We start from the raw sequence: 23613 nt of genomic DNA, 5'->3' as shown, positions 1-23613 counted from the left end.
GAGGCCAATGCTTTACCAGCTGAGTCACCGCCCCGCCTATGTTTACATATATATATTTCAAATACATGATATATCTTATCTATCTTTTTTTTTTTTCAAGGAACCCGAAATGAATACATTTTAGTTTTGGTTCCGACCATCATGGCATAAAGCACGCTAACCTGGAGAGATCCAGCGGAGTTTGGTTCAATCAGTGGGTCAGAAGAGGTGCAAATCGTTGCTGCTTCACCATGACAACGCGCCGGCTGACATTGCCGTGAGAATCCGACAGTTGCTGGCCGAGAACAGGCAACCCCCTCACTCACCCGACTTGATTTTCTTTCTCTTTTCCAAACTGAAAGGGATTGTCAAAGGATGACGCCTTTTTGAAAACATCGATGAAATCAAGATGATTGTGACGACGGAGCTAAGGAAGACCTCGGAAGGCTCCTTCCTTTGTGGCGGTGCATTAGAAGAATCTAGGGGATTACATCAAAGACGATAGCTTGTAGTTTGGGTTTGAAATATCTTTTTTTTTTTTTTTTTTACACATTATATGACTTCTTGCCCACATGCAAAGGAATTATAGTCCATTATTTCCTCCAGTTTTTTTTCACTTCATACATATCTGGAGCTCGCTTGTACCTCTCAGTGTCTGGGGCTGCTTTTCTCCTTCAGGACCTGGACAGCTTGCTGTGATTGTTGCAGCCATAAATTTTTGCCAGAAAATGCTAAAGGTGAATGTTCCGCCGTTGGTGGACAAGAATCCAAAACACACACACAAGTCAACTTTGAAATGTCTTTAAAAAACATTAACAACAAATTAAAGTTTTGAACTGGTCAAGCTAAAGTCCAATCTTTAATCCTTAAACAGGCCATTCATTGTTAGTGAATTAAAACAAGTGCAAGGAAGAGTGGAGTCTCCACAGATATCTGAAATATTCATTGCCAAATATAGAAAATACTTGATTTCAGACAATCTAAATTGCCCCTAGGTGTGATTGTCAGTGCGGCTGCTTGTCTCGATGTGCCCTGCGATTGCCTGGCAACCAGTTCGGTGTGTACCCCGCCTTTTGCCCGTTGACAGCCGGGATAGGCTCCAGCACTCCCCGCAACCCTCGTGAGGATAAGCGTCTAAGGAAATGAACTTGATTTCCACATACACGACAAATTGACGGTTCGCTAGTTTCAAATCAGAAGCCAAATATAATTTGCGTAACTATTCACCGAAATGCTTGCAGTATCTTAACTTTATTATTCAATACAAAAGGCAATTTGAAATTTGGCAGATTAAAAGTATGGAAACTCCTCTAAAAGTGGTGAAAATAAAAAAAGAAGACACCAGAAGTTTGTTGCGGTAACTAACTAACCGGGACCAGTGAAAAATAACACTGCAATGAAGAGAAAAACAAAATAAAAACAGAAATAAAAAACATTTAAATGAAATACTGTATAAATACCCGTTTGAATTAAAATATTAAACGAAGTCCAAGGCACTCTTGTCACGTTATAGATTTCACTTTGTAGTGGCCAGTGGACTTTAAACCCGAAGCAGTGGACTATAACTTTAAGAAACAAGTGGCTTGTTCCCCCCCTTCTGCAGGAAATCACATGGAGGCGCTCTTGCGCTCACATGACAGTCCGAGTCATGGCTGCGGAGATCAATGAAGGTACAGTACGTGCATTTCCCCACTCACAACGTCCTCTCCTGCGCTATTTTGCAAGATAAAAACTTTGTTCTCGAGTTCGCTGCCCGTGTCGATGCACCTACAAGTGAGCTAAAACGATCCGGCTGGCCGCGCGGTCGCCGCTGAAGTGCCGATGAGAACTCGGTGTTTTCAACTTTTGAACTTTATTATTATTTTTTTTTAATGGTTGTTTTTAAAAGTTGCTCCACCTGCGTGTTTCATGCAAAATTGTGTCACTTGGTGACATTTTGATGGACTTTTCTCCATTTAGTGTACTAGTCAAGACCTGAACATTATGCGCAAGAAACTAGTTTATGTTCAAAGCTATTTTGGCTTCAGTTTAATGGCAAAAACAAACAAACAAACAAAAAAAAAAAGGTTAAATTTATGCCGGCATATAGGGAAAAATTGTAAAGCTCGGGGATCTCACCTGTAAGGGTTGATCATAAACTAAGGCACAACAGTCACGTGAGTGAGGTGCAATTAGTGATATGATTTGTGATGATGGCGCAGATTTCGGCAAGATGCTGAGCAATGTTTAACGCGGCTGTGTTTTGTTTCTGAGGTTCTGGCTTGAATCTGGGCTGCGGCCTCTCTGCGTGGACTTTGCATGTCCTCCAGTTTGTGTGGCTCCGGCTTCCTCCAGCATTCCAAAAATCGGCACGATAGGGACATTGGAGACTAAATTGTGAATTTGAATGTGGATCGTCGTTTGCGGGCGCCATCTGCTTACCCAGCTCACCTTTGACCTCTAATGATGGCAGAACATGGATGAATGTCATTTTTTATCTTCCAATTTTTCTAATGTCTAACGATGTTCTTTTTCCTTTTCAGGCTCAGTTCCCACCTATTACAGGGAGGTATACGAGGCCGTCTGCCGCCAGAACGATGAGAAGGTTCAAGTTGAAGTGTTTCAAAGGTTGCTCGAAAGCACCAAACTCTCCAAGGCGGTTCAAGCCCAGGTGATTCACTATTCAATGTTTTATTATTTTTTTTATATGAGAAACTTTTGTTGATGAAATGTTTTGGGGCTTTTGAGTGCTCTCAGGTTTTATTTGTTGGTATAATTGCTTGGCAAGTGCCTCATCGCATCAGTCCATCAAACTTTTGAAGGCTCGCGCGTGTGTGTACGTTTTGTTACATGCTGGCCTTCATGTTGCTCTTGCTAATGAGTGGTTTGCATCCTCTACTCACTGTCGCATCCGTACTTTTCTTCCTGTTTTGTTGCTGCTGTCAAATACCGAAAGTGTTGTTTTGTAGTCATCCTTTACAGCTCTCTTAATGTTGTCGTCATCAACTGCTGCTGTTTTCACCGGTCACCCTGCAGGGCCGCAAGAAATGGCACAAACGTACATCGTGGATCGTTGTTCTCCAAAGTGAAAGCAGATGTTTTGTTTTGATTCGAAACAAAGAGGAGTATGGAAATCTGAGAATATTTATTTGCACAGGTCAGTCAAACGGTGCCTCTTAATGGATAATCAATTATCAAACTAGTTTTGGATTAATTCATTCAGCGTCGCAGCTCTATCGACCATGTCCACGTGTTACTTAGTACACGGTTGTACTGGCTATGACTAGTGACTTTCTTTTGCAATTGCTCGTTTTCCACCCCTATAAAAATCTCTGGTTCGGATGTTGGCTGGCATTAGCTCGTCTTCGCTGGCCAAACCTCTAATATGAAACCGAGCACAGCGTAGAAAACACCTCAGCAACAAACCACACTCGCGAGTCACATGTTCTGGTAATTTCGCACTCCTAAAAATGTGTGTTTCAGAACCAGATGGAAATACCTGCGCATGAAACCCCAAATGTTTATCTTGTTCTTCTCTTCATTTCATCTCCTATCAATCTTTTGAAGGGGGGTGTGAAAATAATTAGAAAGCTTACCAACGACTCAATGTCGAACTTTCAGAACACTTCATGAGAAGGAGGCAGGTGTTAAAAAAATAATAGGAGTGTATGAAATATATTTTTGATGTCATGTAGCTCAAGATGGGTGCAAAGACAAGAAATTTGTAAAAACAGAAGTAGCTTTTTTTTTTTTTTTTTTGGGCCCCCCTCAGATCGCCGAGCACGTGGACGCGGCCGCCGACGGATTCCTGAGCAAGCTGTCGCTCTACAAAGCGCTTGCTTTAATCGCCGTCGCCCAGCAAGGCAAGCAGCCCAGTCCCAAAGTCCTGGAGAACTACATACAAGGTGGATAAGCGAGCCAACATTTCATCCTTCCGGGTGTCAAAGCTCAGTCTGAGCTGTTGCTGTAACGTCTTCGGCGCCTCGTCGGACATACAAAACGGGTGTTAGCTTTTGCCCCCTGTCATCTTTTTATGGGGGAAAAATATCCCAAATACTATGGCAAATGCCCAAAACCGGTATAATTTTGAGTTCAACTGAACTATTTTGTAAAAATATGCCTGATGTTCAAACCATTGAGAATAAGCTGTGAGGATCTAAAGTACAAGTTTAAAGTACCTTTAGTTTTCTCAAAAGCCGACGGTGCGCCTTATAATCAGATGCTCCTTATATATGGATCAATACTGAGCCTTTAGTGCAGCTCCATCTAATGAATGCATCATGTAACCCCAACCTCTACTGAAGCATTTATTCTATGAGCCTTATAATCGGGTGCGCCTTATACATAGAAAAAGTTTTAAAATAGGCCATTCATTGGAGGTGCGCCTTATAATGCGGTGCGCCTTATAGTGCGAAAAATACTGTGTGTGTGTGTGTGTATATATATATATATATACTTTTTTTTTCACAAAGCACCACCTAAAAAAATTCTCCAATATCCACGTACAACTTATTTGACCAATATTAAAATACACTTGTGTATTAGGCCTAACTGTTCAACATAACGAGTGTTTTTATTTCCGAGAATTACACGATCACGCAAATGTTTGGAGACATTTCTCCGTTCAACAGCCGACAAAGTATTTCAAACGTGCCTGGTTGTGTGTAGTTATGATTACAACATATTGTCACGTAAATTAATAATAAAAATTAATATTTTTAGTCCTGTATTTTGCTATAAGAAAAAGCTTTTATTTCAACAAGGACCAAGTTTCCGCTTCCTGTCCCCTCTACACACATGGTGTCAAGATGATAGTACAGGACGTGGATGGTTTTTATGTAGTAAAGGTAGGCATTAGACGGGCTTGCGTCAGATCTTTGTGGAATTAGTTAAGGCCCTCACTGTTAGTTCAGGTGTGACCAGTACAGCCGCCAACTACATAAAACCCTCCGTGCACAAGAACAAGTTTTCCGCATTTGTCACTGATTACATGCAATGGAGTCGGTTTTTCAGGAATGCACTTGGACGGGGGGTGAATGAAAGATCACAGTCCGTCGGCACGTATTCCGGCCAAAATATGAGATAGCTGCTTTCCAAAAGGGACGTTCCGTACGTGAGCCGTTGCTTCACTGCAAGCAGGAGTAGTAGCGCCCATGTGTAAATATTACAAGTCGTGAGGGGGGTGGCTCTGTGCGTTCCAGAGCTTCCGAAGCCTCAGCTGGGGGAGCCGAAGGACTTGCGCACGCTGAGGATGCAGCCAGCTCAGGAGGACCCGCTGACGCTGTCGCTGAACTTGGACCGGCTGCTGGACAGAGATGCGGTCAAGGTGGAGCTCATACCGGAGAAGAAAGGCCTGTTCCTCAAGCATGTGGAGTACCAGATCACCAGCCTGGTAAGGACGCGATTGCACCATTGAAAATGACTTGCTGTCGCTTTTTGGCTAGTAAAATCTTTGTGTTTTAACATAAAGTAGCGAAGGTCAGTGGCTAGCTTTGTTGTATGTACTGTATATTGCCGATGAAAATGATCCATTTTTAGATTTAAAACTCAAGGAATATATACTAAGATTATATTTTCACTCAGGTGTACTTCTCTTTTCTCCATCCTTCTCGTCGTCGTTCTTGTAGTATGGTACATTGCTTCTGTTTATCAATGATATAGATGGGAGAACATCCATAATCGCTGTCGTTGCTGTTTTCATGGGGCTACTACTTGTTGATTATGGCTGTTGTTGTGCCCATTGTTCTCCCATCTGAAGTAGCCTCTATCCTTATCGTCGTCATTCTTGTAGGATGTTATGTTGCTTCTGTTTGTAATCTACGGTATGGTTGGAGAACATATGTATCACTGTCGTTGCTGTTTTCATGGGACTATTACTTGTTGATATGGCTGTTGTTGTGCCCATTGTTCTCCCATCTAAAATAGCCTTTCGCTCCTGGGTTCTTTTGCAGGTTTCTTACTAGGGAGTCCCCCCCCCCTCCCCCTTTATCAGCACTGAAATCAATTTGGCCGCAATCAGATTGCACAAAATCTCCTTTTTATTTTTTTATCCCTCAGCGTTACAAAATGTCAGTTTACCGGCGCTACAGTGACTTTGACGTCTTCCATGAAATCCTGCTCCAGCGATTCGCCTACAGAGTTGTGCCTTCGCTTCCGCCCAAAAGAATGTTAAAAGGAGGTAGTGTGCCAACGCTTCGCATTGCTTTGTTAACAAAACAGGATGTCGAGCTTGGCAGTTTGATTGCTATGTAACCCATTTCCTTTTCATATCCTCAACTGTTTTGGCCACAGAGCCCAAGCACTTAATACCACTTTCCAGATACAGTACTTGTAATGTAATGTAAAGATTTCTGTCGCGGTCCGCAGTCCTGACCTCCGTTTCTGAGCGGGAGTTTATCGAGGGGAGGAGGCGTGCGCTGGGCAGATTCCTCAACCTGGTGGCGCAGCACCCTTTTTTCTCAGAGGATGAGCTGGTCAAGACCTTCTTCACCTTCAGCGGCTCCGTACGTGTTTTCGTTTCTCCAAACATGCTGGCTCTGCAAGCCATGTAGTGATATTGCCATGGCAACTTCCAGCAATTCATTGTCCCTTAACCCCCTCAATCTCCCCGACTTCGACCTACTTTGCAAACAGGATGTCCAGATTAGGCTGCGTGATACTTACAAGAGGACGGGCGACGAGTTCATGACCAACAGAAATGCAGCTCTAGCAAAGGTTTGTTAATCGATTAAACAAACTCGCAACTACCGGGAAAAAAAACTGAGAATGGCTCATTGGGATCTTTGGCCTTTTCCCCAGGAATATCTCCCCGCTGACGTCCAGGTGCAGTTCTCTGCGAGCAGGGAGCTGATCAAGAACGTCCACAACAGTGTTCACAAGCTGCGCGAGCGGGCCGAGAAGATCGCCGAGCGATCCAAGGGGAATGCGAGCGACCTCCTCATGTTTGGCAGGGAGCTCAGGTATTTTGTTATTGCACGAGTGTAATTCCAGAGGCTCGGAAAAACAAATGTTTTTTTTGAGATACAAGCTGTCATTCGGCCAGTTTTTTGTTTTTGTTTTTTTGCTTTGACTTGTGAGTGCTCCATGGTGGCAATTCAACTCACTTTACAGTAGGCAGCAGTTTGGCAGACATTGACAAAATAATCAAACAAGAAGCTGCAAGCCACTTAATACCTCTCCCAGTTCAAGTTTACTTACAAAATAACATAAATCAAAAACAATTCCACATATGCGTATTTAAAACGGCCACATAGCCTTGCCTCAGGAAAGGCCGATTACCTTCATGCTAACAAACAATGCAAAACCCAATTGACATGCTAATGGTTTGCATTGATAGTCACGGTTTTAAAATGGTTGTTCAAATAATGACGGCGGAGCAAGACAGATAGAAAGATAACAATACTCACAGGGATATTATTTATCCTTTTTGAAATATGAATAATATGACAGGATAGTAGTCCAAGTGCTGTTCTTTTTGCGTGAGAACTGCCAAGTTTGGCGCGCCACAAGCAGGAGCACAATGAATTGTATTGTAGAATCAAATTATGATGGACAAATTGATTGATTGTCTATGTTCTGTTTAATTACATTTAAAAAAAATAAAATAAAGTACAGTTGTGCTATTGGTCCTTATTTAACATCACAAATTAATTTCACTTTTTGGGGCGTCGCAGCATTAAAGGACGAATACCATTTCAATAACATTCAATGGCATTTTAATTTATTTCAATCCTCATCTTTCACCCGCAGCACGTTGAGCTCGGACACGTCATCTCTTCCGTCGTTGGCCTCGTCGCAGGGCACATGGGAGCGCCTGTGTCGGTCTCTCAAAAGCCTATCGGTGGAGTTTGCCGTGCTCTCAGACAAAGCGGCTCAGCAGGTACAACGTGCACGTCAAGTATGCTCCACAGCTCGCCGACTCCAAAGTGACAATTGGGAAGTAAACTCGTTTCGGTTCACGACCTCAGGGCAGACGGGAAGAGGATGATGTTGTGGAAAGACTGAATCTTTTCCTGGATTTGCTGCAGTCTTACAGGGTGAGCTTGGCTCTCATGTTGCTGTCGAGACTTCTTCAAGGTGTTAAAATGAATAAATGAACTGACTCCTCCATCTCCAGGACCTGTGCGAGCGCCACGAGAAGGGCATGCTCCACGAGCACCACCGGGCCCTGCTCAAGTACGGCGTGATGAAGAAGCAGATGATGAGCGCCTCTGTGCAGCCCAAAGAGCAAGCCTCCGTGGAGCAGCTCCAAACGCGGATTGTTCAGGTCATACTTTAACACACGGATGAAAAACGTTTACAAACAATGTTCATATATATATATATATATATATATATTTTTTTTTTTTTTCTGCTCCTGTTCTTTGATTCTATTCCTAGCAAGAGAATGCCATACAGATCATGGAGTTGCGCAACTACTTTTCGCTTTTCTGCCTCCACCAAGAGACGCAGCTCATCTTCACCTACCTGCCCATCACGTCCCACGTCCTGGGAGCCTTTGTCAATTCCCAGGTGCAAGGACACAGAGAGGTGATCCTGTTCTTTCTATATATTCTTATTTCTATTTCCTCATATACAAAAATCCCCTGGATATTCGTGGTTCACTATTCACATTTTTTCCCTTGCTACACCAAGCTATTTGTTAAAAAAACTCACTTTTACATTTTGCTTGTTCTAAAACACCCTAAAAAGATGCCGCTAAAGTCCTGTCCTAATATAAAAACTAATACACATAAAACACTCCAAAGAAACGCCTTTATAATTGCCTATGGTGCTCGTGCAACTTCGTCATCAAATCACGTCACTGGCCGGAAGTGTCGGTCAAACAAAGCATTCTTCAATGCTATGTCGGTTGGAGACGACGCGAAAATACATTTTATAGCACGACGCCCAGAGTTTTGTCTGATACCGTTAAACATTTAGAAGGTGGTAATAATCGAAGGTACGTGGAAAAATGAGACATTTGGCATAGAGAACCCATATTTAATGCCAAAGTCGATGTTTTCGCCGATAAGAAAGTGGACTATTAAACCGCTTCCGCTTGCCTTGGACAACTGGACCTACGCATGGATCTGGTGAGGAAGTTGCCGAGATTTACACGGATGAGTTTGAAAGCATAGAAAAGTCTAGAGGCATACAAATACTTCGTTCCTGGATCTGTTCTTAATCAAGAATAAATGCTGCATAGTTCAGTTTTTTTCCAATACAAATTCTTTTGGCTTGTCCCGCACATATATGTTTGGCACAATTTTTACGCCGGATGCCCTTCCTGGCGCAACCCTACCAATATTTAAATGAATGACCCCTGCTTTTACACAAACTCGCATTCATTCATAATTGGAAAAAAATAAAAGGCAGCGAATCGGCTCATCGTACACGGAAGCGCGTTGCGACCACACGTTGAAATTCGGTAAACCTCTCTGTGACAATAAAAACTACAACTAAACTATCATAAAAATTTGCTAAATGAGTAAATCAAACTTAAATGAGTCCAAAGACTCGTTTACTCGTAAATCCCCACCCAGTTTTTTTCTTCTTCCGTTGTTTCAAATTGTAAATTGGAAAGCTTCTTAACAAATAATGGTGAAATAAGGTGTTCCTTTCTTTCCAGATGGGTGCCGTTTGGAATGAACTCCAGCCAAAGCTTGGCTGTCTCTTTGGAGAAAACAACAGCTTGAAACTCTAATAAATGGAATTGCGACGCAAGAGGGGAAACAATCGCAAACTGGAAGAAGGAGCTCTCCCACTGCACACCGCGCATCACATTTAATACAAGTAGCGTTTGCTACCAATCACTGTTTGAATTTATTAGGGTTGGCCTTTTGACGTTTTGGCCGTTGGCTAACGCTTGAACGTCCAAATCAATTTTTACTGCCAACTACGATGGAAATTCTCCAGTCTGTACGGGACCAGTTAGCACGGTGGACATTCCAGCCCTTTATCTTTCTAACTTATTGTGTCAAATGTTGGGGTAGGGATTAAGTCATTTTACTTTATTTAAATCCTGAGAATACTGTTCATTTTTACTCCCAGAGCTCAGATTTTTGATAAGGATGATACACATTTTTATCTGTGTGCTTCATATTTTCTGTCTTGTTTTAAGCAATTGTTTGTTGGCGTGTCTACCGCATGCTAATGGCCCAAAAGCTAATTTCAGAGTGCCTAAACTCAAACCAGCACAATACTGACAACACTAGCTGAACTATTTAATGGCACCACACAAAACACTCCAGCTGTGCAATATGTATTGTAGCAATCAGACAATCCAAGCAACTCCAGTTTCAAAGACGTTTTGGAACACTGTTATTGTTAAAATTTCACATTTAAAAAAAAAATGAAAAAAAATAATTGATTAGCGGCTTACCAAGAGCGCACAAGCATTTATTTGCAAGAACTGTATAGAAAATTAAAGTTGACTGATATATAAATGGAAGTAATTTTGTGTTTTTTGTCAACATCTTAATAATTACATAATTAAACCGACTAGTAATGAACCTTTGTTGTCATGGAGACAACATTGCGACACAGGGAGCTCAAAGCACTTACTAGCCGTCCAATCTGATTGCTTTGATGCCACTAGCAACCGTTAGGGAGCACATTTTCATGCTGTTGTCTTGGGACTGCTTTTAGTCATGACGAATTTGGAACATTTGTGCATGTGCATTGAGTGTTATGAAAATATTTAGCCATGTCAGTGTTGCACTGAGTGTAAGAAAATACACTTGTGACACCCGCACTAAAATATTTTTCCACTCTCTTTAGACGCCACATGATGTGATCAAACCATTTTTTCACGATTAGACAAAGCTATGATCTGAATAAATGAGACGCCTTTCCTCAGTTCAACAGATGCTTGCCCCCATGGTGCCACCAGATGGCGCCAAAGCAAGATTTTTATACGCGAGATGCTTTGGCCTATATGCAAAACAACCAAACAGGTGATGTTTCAGCAAATGGCAAAGATAAGTTCCCCCAAAATAGATTGACAAATAATTATCATGAAGGGGAAATACAAGTATTCACGATAAATGTAAATTACATACAGTTGACCGATGACTAGATTGATTTTTAGGCCCATCGCTAATTGTTTTGGTTATACAGTATACCATTATGTCATTTTAGCAGTATTCAAATTAAATCCCTAAGTAATAGCACATTTTTGCACAGTATAATTTCCACATCAGTATTTCAGAGTCTTTTCTCTGACCAGCAGGCACTGAGGAATGTGACACCTCCTACGCAGTTTCCCGTCACCTTCTTACAACTCCTCCACCTCTTTCAGCGTGTGGCTCAGGATGACGTCGTGGCCCTGGAAGTGAAAGTAGCCCACAAATTTCCTCTTCTGCAGGAGCAGCGGGAACCACATCACGTCGTCAGGCCACATTTGGTCAAAGGGGATTTTGTCAATGTCAAACCACTGCGGTCTCATTTCTACGGCAAGAGAAAGTGAAAAGAGTAAGAGTTTGCATCCTGTTCCCAATTAAGCGCTTCCAGGTACACTGCGGTATTGTGGAAAATGCACCTTCTGTTTCCATCGGCTCTCCATTGTACGAGTCTGACCGGAAAATATGGACGTCGAGCAGCTGCGAGTCACCGACAAACTCAAACTGGATGTTCCCGACCTTTTCCAGCGTGTCCACTGTGAGCCCACTTTCTTCAAGGAGTTCCCTGAAAACAAAAAAATACTACTGTACATTCTTTCCCCCATTGCGAGTGTCAAAAAGTAAGATGAAGCCTCCACCATCCCAAGAATCTGCGAAGCTGACTAGTTAACTTTAGGTACAGTTGGAGCCACAAGTTTGCATACATTGCAAAATTATTTCATTTTTTTTGTCTCGCTGTCTCAGGTCAAATCAGACTAAACCTCTCCTGTTTCAGCTCAGTCAGGATCACCAAAATTAAATTTTGTTAAATTCCACAAGAATGAGAGAGAATTTCATATTGTTTACTTTGAGGTCAAAAGTTTACATCTAAAGTACGATGTCTGGATAGCGGAGTATACATTATATGCATATGTGCTACAGACTTCTGCATTTGGCAAAACAGGCAAAAGCATTTTTTTCTGGCATGGGTAAATAGCTCAACCATATAGTCTAGGGAAAAAGCCAATAAGTAAACACAAATAAAGCCTCGCCATCATTTTACAATAATATTAATGTATTTACCTTTGTCCAAAGACACCAGCCACAAAAACATTTTCATTTTATTTTATTTTTTAAGCAAATTTAACTTCAAACCATCGTCATGGACCCTTACATGTTTGTTGATTGCAGCACACACAGAGTCGGTCGGCTAACTTTGTTTCTTAAACTTGATTGGGTCACGCAACGTTCCGTACAGTTTATTAATCTGTGCATTCATTTTTTGGAGCATGTTTGCAAGTGTAATGAGACCTCAAATGTAAAACGTTATTGTTGCTCAATAAGGTTTGTGAAACACTGCACTAAGCCAGCTTGCTTGCTACCAACATAACATTATTTGTTTGCTCACAAAAAAGTAAGACCCTAAAACATAGGTGTCAAATTGGTAGCCCGGGGGCCCTAATGTGGCCCATAAAAGTGAGTTTACGTCTTGTTTTTTTGCAATATTGATTTGTACTTTTCATGTTGGCACAAGATTTTCTTTTTCATTTTAAACAGTTACACTTCAGCCATCAGAGGAAAACCAGAGCTGCATAATGTCCCATGACTAAGTGAGTGATGTCCTAAAAGTTTCAATTTGATTTCAAGTTCATTTGTTACATACTGAATTATTCAAGTATAAAATTGTTTTTTTCCACTTTAATATTATTGACAAACATGAGTGTTAATTGAATAAATGTAACGTACTCATGCAACAACAAAATACCATGTGCAAAAAAAAAAAAATAATTCTGAGCGTGTGACATTTGCTGTGGTGAGTCTACATGATATGCATGAAACCATGTACAAGTTTATGCAATTATTACTCAGTTTATAAAAAATATTAGTTAAATTATTAAATTGTTATTGTTAAATTATTACTTAAAGACTTTTATGGCTGCTTATTGAGGCAATAATAGCCTCTTCTTAACAAAAAAAAAAAGAAAGAAAGAAAGATACCTTCTTGCTCCTTCCTCAACAGTTTCTCCAAGTTGGACCTTGCCCCCAAAACCGTTCCACCTCCCAGCTCCAAATCCTCGCTTCTTCATGCCCAGTAGCACCTTGTTGGGCTGGAGCACCAGAACCAGGGTTAGCAGCTTGGAACGCAGCATCCCACCTGTCCCCCCCCCCCCCCCAAAAAAAAAAGGACTCGACCACAATTAACATAAACTACGTGTAATTTAATCCAGTTAGGCAAATACACTTAAACCAAGTGCCAACCCTAGAATCGTCACCTTTTCTGTTTCTGCTTAGTAAATATTTTAAAACGAATTGTATGTAAATTAATCAACTAACTCGAGATACATTATTTGGGATTCACCACTCTCGCTCAGGATGTGTCACTCTGAAATAGAGCCGACTGAAAACAAGTATTAGGTTCCTGCATATAAGCGATTTGAGACCTACATTTTACAAGGCATTAGAGGAAAATAAACCTCAGCGGAGGTTGTGTGTTATATTTATTGAAAAGTCAAACTCCTATAACGCAAGCAAACTGTCTTTTTCTATCAAATAAATACAGCAGTCATCATGGGAATAACTCTATGCTTGAGTCGTTTTAAGGGACATACAGAGATGATGGACACCGTTTTGACACACGCGCAGCTAGATATACTTCCTGTTATTCTCCCTTCCCTTACAATGTGACCTTAAAACATGTTTAGTTTAGTCCACCGGAGATTTTTCCATTCTTCAAGTCCTCTACTGAAGAAAAAACGCATTGCGGAGCAGAGGTGGCTCGCCCGGCAGTCGAACGACCCTTACGTTAAAGCTTCGCACGCCCTCAACTTTCGCTGCCGGAGCGCCTTCAAGTTGCTGGAAGTCGACGACAAGTTCCGCCTCCTGCAACCGGGATGCGGCGTGGTGGACTGCGGTGCGGCGCCGGGAGCCTGGAGTCAGGTGGCCGTGCACCGGGTCAACTCAGCGGGGACCGGTGAGTGCAGCGAAAGTGCTTAAGTCAAGCACAGTTTTAGAAAATAAACTGTCCAGTTCAATCCAATTTAGTGTACATCAAAACAATCCAATGATTACTGAGGGGGGTGAAGACCTTGAAAACTGTTCAGTGTACGAAAGGTAGCTAAATCTTTCCATCTAGCCATCTATCGCACTTTTGATAGATCTTAAACGTATTGTGTTTAAACGTTAGATACAACTGAACTTTACTGAGGCACTGATTTTCCCTTACCACTACCCTAAAGGTAGTAGTCAGCATACCACTGGTGTTTGTTGTACTGCAATTTCAGCATGACTACGTAGAGAAAAATGGAAGGACTGACACTTGAGCAAAATTTTTACGTGTTGGAATGTCCATTCCTGCTGTGAATAAAGGTTGATTAATTCACAGAAGTGTGTTTTAACTTAAGATTCAACATTACCCCGGGGTACTGTCGTCGGTATCGACCTCCTAAACATACCGTCTCTGGACGGCGCCCACTTCCTGTCCTGCCACGATGTCACCGACCCCGCCACACACGCCAAGGTGACAGACCTCCTTCCCGGCGGCCGGGCTCACGTCCTCCTGAGTGACATGGCGCCCAACGCCAGCGGCTTCCGGGAGCTGGACCACGAGAAGCTGATCGGGTTGTGCTTGTCTCTGTCGGACTTGGCCGAGAAGATTTTGCGGCCTGGAGGCTCTCTGTTGTGCAAATATTGGGACGGCGCCCTGGCCTCTCATCTCCAGCACAAACTCTGTCTAGTGTTTGGGAGCGTTCAGAGTTTAAAGCCACACGCGAGCCGGAAAGACTCTGCTGAGAGGTATTTCCTTGCCAGAAATTACAAGATACATGTCAAGGGATAGACTTTATTACCTCCACGAAAGACAATATCATTTCAATATGGTTTTGGTATTTATTTGCTTCTGTGCAACTTAATCGCTACAACCTGAATTTTTGTATACATGTTTTCTCTGACGGAAAAACAATGCACACTTGGATGCTTTGTTTTTATAGTCACAAATCACCTGCTATTTAGATCTGGACCAGATTTTGACAATAATTGAAGTCTTTCAACAAAAATTAAATTCAACTTGTTTGGATGTTTCTAGTCTATCTGTTACAATTCATCAGATGAACTTGTCATTTATTGTGTATTTGTAAGGGCTTTTGGTGTCCATAGGTTGTTTTCACTGACGTCGCATGTTTTGCCGAATTACCCATACACCACTTTGCGCCGCCATTTAACCTCTCTAACTAATGCGTACCAAGTGTGGAAGTCTCTTGAATACTCTCGTTACTATTTGTGTTTCACGGTTCTCTCTGGACTCCAGTACACAAGAGAGGACTTGCTAACAACCAGAGAGCCTTCTTCTGATTTTTTTTCCTCTGACTTTTTTTCGACTACTCTCGCCAATTCGCTGAAGCTTTTTCCAGTTACTTGTCGGCGCACTCTTCAAAGCCTCGCAATCCGGTACACAAGTCCGGCTGCCTAAGTGGGGACATCGTCTAACGCTTCTGACGAAAGACTTTGGATGTTCTGCGGCTCTTTGCTTCAGGGTAGACTTGGCTTTGAGGACGATTGCCCAACGCTGCTATCACGCTCAACCGCCATTGTGCTGATATGTCGCCGAGCTAACAAGCTTAATCAATCTTTTCAGAAGGCCAACATTACAGTTAAGATCCTTTTTTTGTTAGTCACTTAAAAGATTAGGGAATTTTGTGAAATACTGGATTTGTTTATTCTTTTGTCTTTCTGCCATTGTCATCAAGTTTGAAACAATAAATATTTTGCTTTGCTTGTGGTGAAGTAATGTACAGGTTATACTTTTTGAAAAAATTGAATAAATGGGAGTTTTCTTATATATTAAAAAATATAATATTCCGCCGCTTTTTGTTTTCCGTGTTAGCATACAGGTAAGTGCTCCTCCTTTGTGATGCAGTCCTGAGTCCCATTATGTGTGTCTGCCAGGTAGCCTAATAGTCAGTCTGGGCTTGATGTGCGGTCGCTCGCGTCTTCAATAAATCCAGTTCGAAACTTAATGTAGTCCACCTTGCCTATGTAGGAGTAACGGAGCTCAGGGATCGGAAATGGCTGCCGTTCTAGGCAGCGCAACGGGTGACGTCACGTGAAAACAACCCATAATCATATTTGGTATACAGAAGACAAACAGGTTGCATCTTTGTTAGTAGAACTGTGCAATTCCTCCTGGTCAGTCAGCAACTAATGATAAATGAATCTCTTCTAATTAACAAAAGACAAGTGTGTTGATTTTTTATTTATTTATTTTTTTTTTTTTTTTTCTCTCTTCTTGTAATTCTTAGAACTATAATTGCAATACTTAGCAAAGTGTTAAATGGGTACTGAACTAAAAACGATTCCGGAATCAGTAGTTTATTTTACCTCATGCTCAGAATAAAACTAAGACACAGTTGAAGCCAGAAGTTTGCATACACTGAAAAAACATTTTATTTTTTCTCTCACTGTCTGAAGACAAATCAGACTAAACCTCCGTTTCAGTTCGGTCAGGACAACCAAAGTTATTAAATTTGGTTAAAAAAAAAAAAGCAACCTACTTGATAGTCAGTACAATAAATTGAAACATTTGAGAGTTGCACAAAACAAAGTAGTAATAAAAAAAACAAACAAACTCATTTTTGGGAAAGGCTAATTTAAACGTGTTGCTTTTGAGGAACATGTAGGTGCACTTTGCCACTGTCTTCGGGAGGTGGCACTGTTGAGGTGGCAGTGAGACTTCCTTCCCGTTGTGTTGCATCCTTGGAAACCAACGAGTGTTGTACCGCAGCCTTAGTAATATGTAAGGCTTTACAGGAAGCAGATGCCTGGAGAGCTCCACGGTGCCCTCCGAGTTGGCCCACAGTGTTTGTCGTACACTTTTTTTTCCTGTTTGGGTTTCGATCGGGAGGGTGCAAGGGGAAAGACATTTACCGGCGCCGCTCATGCTAATAATTAGCACCGGCGGCCTTGTAGAAATGGACCACTCTTGTCATTGAGAACGAGTGATGAGGAACCCTTACATATTGCATGACTAATAGGAAGGAAGGAGAGCACTGGAGGAGCTCGGCACACAGAAAGTGTTGCTGCTCTCAGGCAAAAGTACCCATTAGCAGTCCACTGCACACTTTACCTTTAGACAATGCACATGAACTTGTGCGGTCTCATATTTTTGCTGGTAAATATTCTATTTGGAAACACATTTTGCCCATTGGCGGGAAAAATGGAAATGAAGAGAAATGCGTCTTAAGAAGAAAAAGGGGAATGCACAGAGCCTACAACTGTGTGTAGGGACTATGACAGGAAAAGCTCAGGAATTAGTTGACATGATGATTAGGAGAAAAGTTGATATATTGTGGAAAGGGAGTAAGGCTAGAAGTTTAGGTGCAAGGTTTAAATTATTTTATCATGGAGTAGGGATTATTTTAAAGGAAGAGCTAGCTAAGAATGTCTTGGAGGGGAAAGGAGTATCAGATCGAGTGATGATGATGATGAAAATTGAAATTGGGGGTGTTATGTATAATGTGGTTAGAGGCTATGCCCTACAGATAGAATGTGACTGCGAGTTTAAATAGATATTCTGTAAGGGACTAGACAAAGTAGTCCTGTGCATCCCAGAAACAGAGAGAGTCGTGATTGGTGCAGATTACAATGGACGTGTTGGCGAAGGAAACTGGGGGCGATGAAGAAGTGATGGGTAAGTACGCAATTCAGTAAAGGAACTTTGAGCGGCAGATGGGGGTTGACTTCGCAAAAAGGATGGAATTGGCAGTGGTGAACACTTACTGTATTTCCAGAAGAGACAGGAACATAGAGTGCCCTACAAGACTTGGAAAAAAAAAACACTGAGAAACACCATTAAAGTAATACCTCTCTCACTGTCAATCAAAATTGAGTTGTGTCTTTGTCAAGACAAAATTTGGATTTCATTAGATTGTCTCAGTGTGCACAATAAAGTGTCTCGTGTTTATCTTGCTTTTCCAGTAAGATTTGTAACATACAAAACCTCTTTGAACTTTCTTTAGATAGTTAAATATGGCTTCTATGCATATAAAAACGCCTGTTACATCCCGGTGGCTGCGCACTCGGCATGCTGGATACTGTGATAAAGTCATTAAAATGCAACTTGGGCTTTAATTTCCATCGACGGGATCTCCCATGTGGCAGTGCACTCCTGATGCATTTGACTTACTGAACCGTTCCTTGCAGTCTAATTGAAAAGTCCTTCAAATGAATGCAAAATGGCCAATCATATGGAAATGAGATTATTCCCGAATTGATTTTTGAAAATCTGATCATTCCAACTAAATCAACAGTGGGGCTAATTATGATGGCATTTGCATTTACGGGGCGGCCACGAAAGAGCTGCTGCCGTGCGTGCTCGTGCGTATGTGGGGTGTGTACGTTTGTGTCAAGAGTGCTGAATAATACTGAATGAACAGAATTGAAGGGCGCGCGACCTCCAAAGATGATTGTTTGCGATGAATGGCTGCCGCCCTGCCTGTTCAAGGAGGTGATGGGGAAAAGATGTGAACAAATGACCAATTTTACTTTTCATTATTTGTCAATTATTCACTCCCACTGCTCCCCCCCCCCTCCCATTCAGATTGAAATGATTGGGAAATGAGTGTTGGGTTTTATGTTAATTTGGCCCGATTCGCTCAGGATGGATGCTGATGATTCATCTGCAGGTTAATTCATTCTTCTGTGGCCAGCTGCAGGTCCACGTGCACGTGTGTTATTTGCGAGGGACAAACATAAATATGACATGCGCGTTCAATCCTGGAGATCCATTAATCACTTCAGTGTGAATAATGGATTATTTTTGGTAAACAGTATTCATGGTGGTAAAAGTTGCACTCCTGATTTATTATTATTATTTTTGAATAATGTACAGTGTTTTCTCTGGGCACTCCGGTTTCCTCCCACATCCCAAAAACATGCATTAATTGGAGAATCTAAATTGCTTTTAGCTGTGATTGGTAGGGCGACTGTTGTCGGTCTCCATGTGCCCTTGGATTGGCTGGCAACCAGTTGAGGGCGTATCCCGCCTCCTGCCTGAAGATGGCCCACGACCCTTGTGAGGATAAACGGCTCAGAAACTGGATGGATGGATAATGTACCATATTGCCTTCACGAGAAGTGACCCGATTTGATTTTTTTTGGTGATTCCAATGATCGTCTCTTAGTTTTCCTATGAAACAAGGTGTCACTCAACCAAGCACAAATTTGTGAAATGAGCTCTAATGATTGACAGCGAACTTATAATACATCCAATGAAATATGGGAACCAGCATAAATGGCATCGAGGTACATTTATTAACCCAACAAATGCAAACATGCATGTGTTCATCGGCAAAAACTGACTGTCATTACACTGCAGCTTACTAAGCACGTCTCAGGTGTGTTACCGGTACTTGCCGGACTGGAGTGTCCATCAGTAGATGGATAAAGTGGAGTGGGGATGCTGTGACCTGGTCAGTAGAGAAGGTCTCGGGGACACTGACTCAAGAGTTGGTGGTTCGAATCATGACCCCCAGGTGTCTGTTGTCGGGCAAGACACTGAACCCTAAATTTCGTCCAGGTCGGCATTGTAAATAGAAGGAATTCTTTCACTTGCCTTACATGGTTAAACAGACAAAGGATAAAAAAAAAAAAAAAACTAACCCCAAAGAAGATTTTCAATTCTAAGTGCACATTAATATTCTCTTTGAATTACTATCAGTTTGTGGCAGTTTTAACCACTGATGATTCATATCCATCCATCCATTCATCTTCTTAGCCACATATCCTCACAAGGGTCATCGGGTGTGCTGCAGCCTATCCTACCCGTCAATGGCCAGGAGGCGGTGTACACCCTGAACTAGCTGCCAGCCAATCACAGATTATTCATATACATTTGGATCATGTACATGAAAAATATATCCCATATTTTACAACTTAGTGTTCTTATTAGCCCATCACCTATTCATGTGCCCCCCCTCCTCCCCGCCTCATTGTATTTGTGTACAGTGTGACCCCCTTTTAGTTACTCCACCACCTCTTCAACTTCTTCGACCCTTAATTGCTCAGGCTTTTTCTACTGCCGAACAACCTGAAGTCAGTACGGGTTAAGCTTTATGTGTCTGTGTTTTCATCACTTAATCGCGCTCGGAAGCATCGGCTGAATCGAGCTTTTGTTGATGCCGAATTCCAGTGCAGCCCTCCGGATAGACTTTCCCCGTCTTTCGGCGAACGCCTACTCTAAGAGTTCAGTGTTTTCAGCAGAGTCGGCGGCAGCAGACCTTCCATTGCGTGGTTTAATATTAGATCCTGTCTTGATAAAATTGTTGGGAATAGCGTAAATTGTTCTTCATTATGGAACAGTGTGACAGACAACCACGAAGCTCCTCAAACAGCCGCTTAAATGCTGCGAGGGATAAAAAAAAACACTTGCTCGGCGCCAATTTAACAACGCTACTCCAATATGAATTGGTGAGGCGCAGGCAAACGAACATTATGCTTACTTCTTCTAATTCTTCGTTTCCTTTCGGCTTGTCCCAATCAGGGGTCATCACAGTGTGTCATCTTTTTCCATCCAAACCCATCTCGTGCATCTTCCTCACAAACACCCACAGTCTTCATGTCCTTCCTCACAACATCCATCAACCTTTTCTTTGGTCTTCCTCTCGCTTTTTTGCTTGGCAGCTCTATCCTCAGCACCCTTCTACCAATATATTCAGTCTCTCGCCTCTGGACATGTCCAAACTTTTGAAGTCTGCTCTCTCGAACATTGTCTCCAAAGCATCCAACTTTGGCTGTCCCTCTAATGAGCTAATTTTTAATCCTATCTAACCTGCTCACTCCAAGCGAGAACCTCAATATCTTCATTTCTGCTACCTCAATTTCTACTTTCTGTTGTTTCTTCAGTGCCACCATCTCTAAGCCATACATCATGGCCGGCCTCACCACCATTTTATAGACTTTGCCCTTCATCCCAGTGGAGACTCTTCTGTCACATAGAACACCAGACATCTTCCGCCAGCTGTTCCACCCCGCTTGGACCCGTTTCTTCACTTCTTTACCACACTCTCCATTGCTCTGTATTGTTGACCCCAAGTATTTGAAGTCGTCCACCCTCGCCATCTCTTCCCCTGTAGCCTCACTCTTCTCCCACCCCCCCCTCTCATTCATGGACATATATATTCTGTTTGACTTCGGCTAATCTCCATTCCTCTGCTTTCCAGTGCGTGCCTCCATCTTTCCAATTGTTCCTCCACCTGCTCCTTCCTTTCTGCAGATCACAATATCATCTGCAAAGATCATGTTCCAAGGGAAAAAAAAAAACATTAAAAAGAACTTTATGCTTACAAAACCAACAGTCTTTCAAGGAATTTTCCTAGTCAGAAGTAGATAGCTGATAAAATAGGCAACGCTAAATTGCTAAGCTTTTTTAGTGACGTCATCCATTGTATTGTAGACAAAGGGTAGCATCAAAGTTTAGTGATCATTTCGGGGATTCTCAGAAAGTTTGATAAACTAGCCCGCAGCAGCAGTTTAACCAGAGCATTACAAATTGGTTGGACATGTTTATCACAACAGGATGGGGGAGAAAAAAAAAGTCTCAAGGACCAATCCCCCCGAATTAATATGTAAGTCAGTGATTTTGGTCTGAAGCAGCCATTTTGGGTGAATTCCAGGGCTTGGGACGTACTTCAACTTGCCAAAATTTGCCTCAATTGAAAGCAGGTGCCTTAGACAGATGGCCGGTTTAATTTAATTTATTGATTTAGTTGCCATCTAACGCGAGCAGAAGATGGTGTCAGTCTGATGATCATTTTGAGGCTCCCACCATGGTAAACAGGGTGTGCCGGGCCCCATGCAACGACGCGAGCAGCTCTAATTGGGCTTGTTGTTTCTAAAAATTTGGCACCCCACGGGGCTTTTCCTCACACACTCACCGGTTATTAACATTAACAGCCGCGTGTTGTTTCTGCCTGCGTTTTTGGTGTGACCTTTCGCCGTTCCACCGGCGTCAAAAGCGCTCCAGTTTTCAAATCCAAAATGGTGCCGCTCTTCCACCACCTCCTGACAGCCACAATTGGGATATGCACTTTGCGGTTGGCATTTTTGGACCCAAGTGCTGGAAAACGAAGACAATGATGAGAAAATAGAACAGGACAAAACTCAGTGTAAAGGATCAGAACCTGAAAGGCGTTGAAAGGATTGAAAACTGAACCACAAAACCTTATATAAGCTTGACATGATGCCAAAGGTATACTTGCCTGTAAGCTTTTGCCTTTTTCCAGGCTGTAGGTGTTCGAACTAAAGCGTGCAATTAAAGTATTCAGGCCTGCTCCAACCACAATATTGCAGTCATGGTTCTCATGCTCCCGAGTTGGCCTTTTGCTTGTGCGACTGATCTGCGCGTCTTATTCCAGGAAAACTTTAAAAAGGACTCGTGACAGTGAATAAATTGAGCTATCACCTCTCAATCTCCAAGAAAAAAAAAATGGGGAGCCTCTGATGCACGGTTTTGAGAGGAGGGTTAAAAGATACACAGCAGAGGAGAAGGAAAAAAAAAAGGAGAATAAAATCATTCAAAGCTCGTGTAGCTTCTCCTACAAGCCTGAAATTTATTTGGATGTGACCGCACAAGTTGAGTGGCAGTAATGATGCATGTGTTCATATTGTCGAGCAGAAATACATTCATCCCACTATCAAGCCCAGAAGTAGGAGATAAACACGAAGATATTTACAAATGTATTTATACACCCACGCGCACACGTGCACACTTTATCCTCTCTGTATAAGGTAATGTTCAGTTTTAATGCAACTGCAATATTCCCTGAACCAAAGACATAAACAGACTAATGGTGTTGCCATATACTATCTTCAGGCTTTGTGCAGTTTGATTTCATTTCACAAAAGATGAATGTCGAGTGTATGTTACTGATGCCGCAGTGGTACACACGCCTGACTTTTGTGCAGGCACGGTGGGTTGAGTTCCCGCTCACTGATGGCCTCGATATTTTCCCTGCAACTGACTGGTCACCAATTCAGGGTGCAGTCCCCCTTTCCCCTGAAGTTAGCTGGGATAGCGTCCAGCACTCCTGCGACCCTTATGGGGATAAGTGGCTTGGAAAATGGAAAAAAAAAATGAATGCAGAGTTTTGTCTTTTGTCTTCTTGGATGATTGTTTAGTAATTTATCACTGGACCTTCTGCCTGGTGGAACCATTCTGCATTACAGACAAGGTCCAATACATTTAGTAATGATTTTGGTATCCATCCATCCATCTACAGCTTTTCCGGGTCGGGTTGTGGAGGAAGTAGCTTCAGCAGGGATACCAAGACTTCTCTTTCCCAGCCGCTTCTTCCAGCTCTTCCAGGGGGATCCTGAGCCGTTCCCAACCCAGCCGAGAGACATAGTCTGGCTCCTCTCAATGCAGAGGAGCAGCGGCTCGACACTGAGCCCCTCCCGGATGACCGAGCTTCTCACCCTCTCTCTAAGGGAGAGCCCGGACACCCTGCGGAGGAAACTCATTTCGGCCGCTTGTATTCGGGATCTTGTTGGTTCTGTCAAGACCCACAGCTCATGCCCATAGGTG

At 42.4% G+C, this 23613-nt stretch overlaps 3 protein-coding genes across 3 annotated transcripts; 2 read left to right on the top strand and 1 right to left on the bottom strand.

Annotated features, from left to right (window-relative positions):
* The first annotated feature begins 1553 nt into the window (after positions 1–1553).
* snx8a (sorting nexin 8a) lies at positions 1554–10030 on the top strand. The gene is made up of 13 exons (XM_061846114.1): positions 1554–1649; positions 2502–2629; positions 3731–3863; positions 5160–5350; positions 6016–6136; positions 6325–6461; positions 6592–6672; positions 6757–6917; positions 7708–7837; positions 7926–7994; positions 8075–8224; positions 8338–8487; positions 9569–10030. Exons 1-13 carry the CDS (start codon positions 1613–1615, stop codon positions 9641–9643), a joined length of 1563 nt encoding a protein of 520 aa, XP_061702098.1. The 5' UTR covers positions 1554–1612; the 3' UTR covers positions 9644–10030.
* A 155-nt stretch (positions 10031–10185) lies between these two features.
* Positions 10186–13406, bottom strand: nudt1 (nudix (nucleoside diphosphate linked moiety X)-type motif 1). Its single transcript, XM_061846116.1, has 3 exons — positions 13038–13406; positions 11480–11625; positions 10186–11388 (listed from the first exon to the last, which is right to left on the bottom strand). The coding sequence occupies exons 1-3, from the start codon at positions 13187–13189 to the stop codon at positions 11216–11218; spliced, it is 471 nt and encodes a 156-aa protein (XP_061702100.1). The 5' UTR covers positions 13190–13406; the 3' UTR covers positions 10186–11215.
* A 139-nt stretch (positions 13407–13545) lies between these two features.
* On the top strand, positions 13546–16256 carry mrm2 (mitochondrial rRNA methyltransferase 2). Its single transcript, XM_061846115.1, has 2 exons — positions 13546–14010; positions 14441–16256. Exons 1-2 carry the CDS (start codon positions 13734–13736, stop codon positions 14872–14874), a joined length of 711 nt encoding a protein of 236 aa, XP_061702099.1. The 5' UTR covers positions 13546–13733; the 3' UTR covers positions 14875–16256.
* Positions 16257–23613: the final 7357 nt, after the last annotated feature.

Source organism: Syngnathoides biaculeatus, chromosome 16, assembly GCF_019802595.1.
Source record: "Syngnathoides biaculeatus isolate LvHL_M chromosome 16, ASM1980259v1, whole genome shotgun sequence".
NCBI classification, from domain to species: domain Eukaryota; kingdom Metazoa; phylum Chordata; class Actinopteri; order Syngnathiformes; family Syngnathidae; genus Syngnathoides; species Syngnathoides biaculeatus.
This window is presented reverse-complemented; position numbering and strand designations above follow the sequence as displayed.

What these genes read in the sequence shown, in the direction of transcription:
- snx8a (XM_061846114.1), top strand. Translation starts at nt 1,613, where the DNA reads ATGACAGTCCGAGTCATGGCTGCGGAGATCAATGAAG. An exon ending in CAGACAAAGCGGCTCAGCAG is followed by an intron (nt 7,838 to 7,925) that starts GTACAACGTGCA and finishes TCACGACCTCAG; the next exon opens with GGCAGACGGGAAGAGGATGA. An exon ending in AGGTGCAAGGACACAGAGAG is followed by an intron (nt 8,488 to 9,568) that starts GTGATCCTGTTC and finishes CTTTCTTTCCAG; the next exon opens with ATGGGTGCCGTTTGGAATGA.
- nudt1 (XM_061846116.1), bottom strand. Translation starts at nt 13,189, where the DNA reads ATGCTGCGTTCCAAGCTGCTAACCCTGGTTCTGGTGCTCCAGCCCAAC. An exon ending in GTTGAGGAAGGAGCAAGAAG is followed by an intron (nt 11,626 to 13,037) that starts GTATCTTTCTTT and finishes TTTTGTTTTCAG; the next exon opens with GGAACTCCTTGAAGAAAGTG. An exon ending in AGAGCCGATGGAAACAGAAG is followed by an intron (nt 11,389 to 11,479) that starts GTGCATTTTCCA and finishes CTCTTGCCGTAG; the next exon opens with AAATGAGACCGCAGTGGTTT.
- mrm2 (XM_061846115.1), top strand. Translation starts at nt 13,734, where the DNA reads ATGTTTAGTTTAGTCCACCGGAGATTTTTCCATTCTTCAAGTCCTCTA. An exon ending in GGTCAACTCAGCGGGGACCG is followed by an intron (nt 14,011 to 14,440) that starts GTGAGTGCAGCG and finishes TTTTAACTTAAG; the next exon opens with ATTCAACATTACCCCGGGGT.